Source organism: Hordeum vulgare, chromosome 5H (genome assembly GCF_904849725.1).
Source record: "Hordeum vulgare subsp. vulgare chromosome 5H, MorexV3_pseudomolecules_assembly, whole genome shotgun sequence".
In the NCBI taxonomy this organism is placed as follows: Eukaryota; Viridiplantae; Streptophyta; class Magnoliopsida; order Poales; family Poaceae; genus Hordeum; species Hordeum vulgare.
This window is the reverse complement of record NC_058522.1, coordinates 416344194-416349578: the sequence shown is the minus strand read 5'-3', so window position 1 is coordinate 416349578 and position 5385 is coordinate 416344194. Positions and strand designations below refer to the sequence as shown.

General features: G+C 46.6%; 1 protein-coding gene across 1 annotated transcript; it reads right to left on the bottom strand.

Moving 5' to 3' along the window:
• Window positions 1-695: 695 nt before the first annotated feature.
• Window positions 696-4952, bottom strand: LOC123395765 (nucleobase-ascorbate transporter 6-like). The gene is made up of 14 exons (XM_045090795.1): window positions 4158-4952; window positions 3621-3718; window positions 3350-3526; window positions 3161-3261; window positions 2955-3030; window positions 2806-2865; window positions 2517-2701; window positions 2329-2425; window positions 2155-2241; window positions 2004-2062; window positions 1814-1905; window positions 1621-1698; window positions 1333-1493; window positions 696-1225 (listed from the first exon to the last, which is right to left on the bottom strand). Exons 1-14 carry the CDS (start codon window positions 4258-4260, stop codon window positions 1007-1009), a joined length of 1593 nt encoding a protein of 530 aa, XP_044946730.1. The 5' UTR covers window positions 4261-4952; the 3' UTR covers window positions 696-1006.
• Between the last annotated feature and the right edge of the window lie 433 nt (window positions 4953-5385).

Genomic DNA, 5385 nt, shown 5'->3' with positions numbered 1-5385 from the left:
CCTGGTTTGGGAATTCACAACAGTCTCCTATGAGCACACCTTCCGTGAGGCCTACACTCGGGGCCCATGAGCTATATATTCCGCCACCTCTCATTGCACCTCCTATTATAAATGATATAACTCTTATTGGTTGTAGTGAGTAAAGATGTACTTTGAGCTGTAAAAAGAAATCACATATTGAAAAAAAAAATCATGCATATTAAAAAAGTGTTATTGTATTGATAAGTATGTTCATTATTAAAAATATTCTTGAACACCCTAAAAATATATTCTTGCACGTGAAAAAGAAAATTCTGTCTAAAAATCAAATGTTCCCATATAGCAAAGTAAAATTATTCTTTTTGTCACAAAATTATGCATATATTTTTCCAAATTATTTTGCATGTGAAACAGAAATGTCTGTATGTCAATATGCTCATGTTCTGAAAATACAAAAAATACAAATTCCTCGAAAGTGTTTGTGTATCTTATACTAGAAATATGCGAAAAAAAATGGGGGCATGATACTCCTTTCTTTCAAAAAGCACGTATCAGGTTAGGCATTATTAGTTTTGGAAATAGCAAGACTAAGAAATAGCACAAATCGAAATCTCCACTCTTTAGTTTCTACTTTCTACTACCTCTGACCTGTGTCGATGAAATGAGCATCTCTAGACGCGTTTCAGAGCCTAGATTCGCTCATGTAACGAAGGAAGTAGGAAATAAATTATCATTATAAACCACCATACTAATGATGATCTTTCTTCCAGGGCTAGGAAAGCAGCATGTACATCAACAGACTAATTAACAACAGGTTATAACTTATAAGACGTTGATCCGCGCAGAACCAGAAAACGAACATGGCGTCCCCACCGGTCCAACCAAGTCCATTTCGTCCATAAATACACGAAATCGACGCGCAGCGGCACCACAAAAACTCGACAGATCAAGCTAGCAGGACCATGTTCATCCAGTGCACGAACAAAGCGGACCGGCAGCGCCCTTCCCCGCGACCGGCATTGCGCGATCAGACCGAAGGGAAGAACTTGTTGAGGTTGAAGGGCAGGGAGTAGAACTCCTCGCTCCTGGCGTCCTTCTTGAAGCTCCTGAACTTGTCCCACCAGTGGTACCCTCTGTCCTTCCTCACCGCGCTCTGGTGCAGGTGCATCGTGTTGTCCAGGAAGTAGGCCACCAGCCCCGCCACGAACGGCTTGTTCGAGAAGGGCACGTTGATCATGTCGTTGAACTGCCCAAATGGACAAACGTGTTAAACGGTTAGTGATTTCTTTTCAGAGAGCTGCTGAAGGATGAACGATGGCGAGAGACCAAGTTGGCGTGTGCTTATCGTCGTACCCATCTAGCGCCCGTGTGCACCGGGCCATGGCCCGAGACGGAGGCGTACTCGTTGAAGTACTGAGGAACCGATATGCCGATGAAGAAGGAGAAGCCCAGGATGAACTTGGTCCTGAAGCTGTTCAAGTTGCAGAACTGAAGGAAGCTCAGACCACACGCACCTGCTCGGCAAAGAACCCATGAATCATACATTCATACTGGTGTCAAAAATGGCAACGTCACACGCTGAAAACAATCAAATGTAGGACTTCCGAACGACTACAAGCGGTTTCGGATATCTGAACGTACCAACATATGCGAAGAAAACACAGTACATGCCAGCAAATATAGGCAATGGAATGGACGCGAACAGGGCTCCAAATTTCCCTGTTTTGCCAAAAGAATCAGAATTAAGTTTAGCTTTTAAATATATATGCACCAACCAAAACTATAGTAATAATAGCTTTTAAAATAAGTTTAGCATGGAGATATATAATATTACCTAGGACAGCAAAGAAAATCATGAAGCCGGCAGATATTTGCACCACTCTCCTGCTGCCAACATGTGTCACAGCAAGTAAACCAACATTCTCCCTGCAAATACAAAAGTTCACAGAGATAATCAAGTAATTACTAAAAAAATCTGTTCAGTCAAGTAATGCCACTTTTACTATCCCGAAGCATATACTTACACCGCAACTGAGGTTCCATTGGCTGTACCAAAGAATGAATCAAGCAAGATACCGATGCCCTGAAAGTGACGTTTCAGAGCGATCAGCATGCATTATTACCAAGTAAAATAAGATTATACAAACTCCACTGTGCAATCGATGGTTCATTTACCTGCCAACCAATTCCCCGACTAACGATCGATGGAGGTATCATCGTCGCACTTGCGTACCTTGAAGCAGCAATAAAGGCTCCAGTTGACTGGCAAGTCAAAACATTACCACCTTATTAGTATGACTGAATGTATAGCATCTGATTCCTATTCTAGGGTAAATATTGCAGACAAACCTCTACAATAGCAATGAATGAAGTCATCATCATTGCAAAACATTCTCCAGCATCGAATGTAGGAGCCCCCCACTGAAACGGATATGGAACGCTTATCCTGCAACCAGATTTCAGGCAACACCTTCCTTAGGAATGGCATCAGAATCAGAATACATTTTATAAAAAAATATGGTTTCCTGGGACCCTACCATGGAGCTCCTCCGATAAGCCCCGAGCGATCGACGCGGCAATGCGCCTGCGTCTTCGGCCTGACGTTCTTGTAGGCGCCACTGATTGTGAGGATGTATGCGTAGAGCCACACGATCGAAACGGTGAAAAGAACAGAAAACCGGCCAAAGACGCCCTTCCCAGAATGCAGCACATGAGGCAAATACTGCACAGGAAACAAACATGATCAGTACTTACATCATTAACTCGCTGAAAACCATTTAAAAACATTGATCTGGTCAGTCAAAAGTTCGTAAAATGTTGCAGTACCTGAGAAAATGCGACCATTAGGATGAGCTCTGGAAGACCGATTTCCACGCACTTGGCTACCTGTATTTCATCATGTGCCTTTCATTCACTATATTCCAAGAAGATACTAGAAGCAGGGGGAAATAAGCAAGTGATGGAGCAAAACTAACCGCTGGAAAGCCAAGCTCATAAAGCCCAAATCCGACAAGTGAAACAAGAGGAACTGCAGATAATGGGCTCAGCAATCTGCACAGGAATCATGCAGAATAGTTAGTTAACTCAACCCTTAACTGCACAAGCTGAAACGCTACAGTGCAGTACTAAGAGAACTTGTACTACTATAATCCGGCGAAGAGAGGCTGAAGACCGGACTAACTTGACAACATTGCGCCAGAGGCCGCTGAAGCCAAGGATGATCTGGATCGTGGACGCGATGATGAGAGCGCCTTGTGTCCCCCTCATCGTCCGTAGGAATTTCTTGAGGACAGCAACACAAATCCATTAGCTTTTCCTGCAAGAACTCGCAAATTAATGAGAAGGCCGGTCAGTGGGCAGTGAGAAGTACCTCGTGAGGGTCTGCCTCGTTGTCATAGCGTCCGGCCAATATGATGGAGATGGTCGGCGCGACAAAGGTGTAGGAGCCGCCCATCACGACGGGGAGGCGAGACCCGAAGAAGGTTTGCAGCAAGGTGTTTATGCCGGCCACGAACAGGAGCGTCTGGATTACCCGAGCTTTCTCCTCCTGACAGAAATTAATTCAGTGAGCGTCTCCTTGTTCAGAGATACGGAATTCATGCGAATAAACGAGAGGAAATAAAGAGTTGAGGAGGGCTCACATTTCCACCTCCCATTTGAGGAACAAGCGCGCTTGGTATGATGACGGTGGTGCCCAGCATGACTATGAAATGCTGAAATCCTAGAATCACGGCCTCGGCTGCATAGTACAAGATCACAAGCACAAGATAAACATCAACATACAGTACTATTTGAGTATGAGTAGTACTACTATACTAGTAATATATCAATTGCATAAAAAGATGTGCAACTGAAAGGCCTTTTCATTGTAAATAAATTCAAGATCGAGGAATCTTCCAGACTGGTTAAGCAAAAGAATTTGTTCCCAATAAAAAATACGGAAAACTTTAGGCCCTAGTGAAAATATGATATGAAGAGACTGATGTGCACCGCTAACAACAAGAACAGGTCGATAATCAGCACACATATGCAGCGGGAAAGAAAGAAAGAAAGCCTGGACATGTATGAAACAGCAAGTACGAGAAAGAATTGAGGACAGTGAAGGACAGGCACGGGGGAGTGAGGGAAGCTTTTAAAGAGCAAAATCAAAAGGGTGAAGCAGAGCAGAGAGCACGTACGCCATGGCGGCGGGCTGGTGATGCAGAAGGAGACGCTGGGCAGCTGCTCCTTGGGCGGGTGCGGCTGCAGCTCGTCGGCCTTGGGCGGCGGCGCGGCTGCCATCTTCCTCCTCCTCCTCCCTTTCCGGCTCCGATCTACCAAGAAACCAGGCTCGCCACTTCACTCACCACTCGCGCAGGAACAGAGGACTGACTGACTGACGCAAGAACCCCCTCGCAAGCAAGGAACAACCAACCAACCAACCAACCACGGGAGAGAAAAGTCGGGGAGAAAAGGCGAGGAGAATCGAGAGAAAGCAATTGATCTGGCCTAGCTACCCAATTCCCCACTACTCCTCCTCCTCCTCCAATGAGAGGAATGGAATCTATCTCCCGAGAAAGCCACCTTACGCTCTTCCTCCTTCCTTCTCCCTCGCTACAAGGAAAGGGAAGAGAAGGGAAGGGAAGAGAAGCAAGCTCGAGAGGAGGAGGCCAGTCGTTGCAAGAAGGGATCAACTAGCAGCGGAAAGAAAAGAGGCCGGCGGCGGCATCCCGAGGCGAAAACTTCCTCTCTCTTTCGGGCGGAGCGGCAGAAAGGAGGTGGCAGAGAGGCGAGCGGGGGGCAGAGAAGAGAGAAGGACTGCTCTCCTTGCCTCTCCTCCCCTTTCCGCTTTAAAAACGGCGCCTTTTGCAAGCCAGCGAGCCTTTTTCCTCGGCGGCTTTCCCCCGCCCCGATTCTCGCTGTTTCCTCTTTCCTCCGCCTCGCCGCTGCGCTCACTCGCTCTCGCTCGCTGTTTCCTCTTTCCTCTGCCTCAAGTCTCAACTCTCAGCTGCTCGGGGGTTTCAGTTTGACGGGAGTCCCTCCGTAACCGTTACTGGAACTGGGCCAGCAGCGCTGACACGAGGTCCGCTTTTGACCACGATCGATCTGCTCCTACTACTCATAGTCAACGTGTAATCTTTGGTAAGCCTTTGTATGTTTAGCATTTTTGACTCATAAATTGGCAGTTTGTAGTTTTAGGAGTGGATGAAATGCAGAGGAGTTAAAGAGTGGGGCTGGGGAAAGTTCTCGGAAATCAAGAGAGGGGATGGTTGTTGAGGGAATTTATTCTCCTCTGGCTATAGAGACGGACGTGATGATGATCTGTTGGTTGTGTACTCCACTCAAAGCCGCCCTCGGCGCCAGGGCTTGGGCAGAAGGTTCAAGGACAGGCGCCAACGAAGTTGAGGACCATGTTACCTGGTGACT

What these genes read in the sequence shown, in the direction of transcription:
- LOC123395765 (XM_045090795.1), bottom strand. Translation starts at nt 4,260, where the DNA reads ATGGCAGCCGCGCCGCCGCCCAAGGCCGACGAGCTGCAGCCGCACCCG. An exon ending in CATTCATTGCTATTGTAGAG is followed by an intron (nt 2,242 to 2,328) that starts GTTTGTCTGCAA and finishes TTGACTTGCCAG; the next exon opens with TCAACTGGAGCCTTTATTGC. An exon ending in AATGGAACCTCAGTTGCGGT is followed by an intron (nt 1,906 to 2,003) that starts GTAAGTATATGC and finishes TTGTATTTGCAG; the next exon opens with GGAGAATGTTGGTTTACTTG.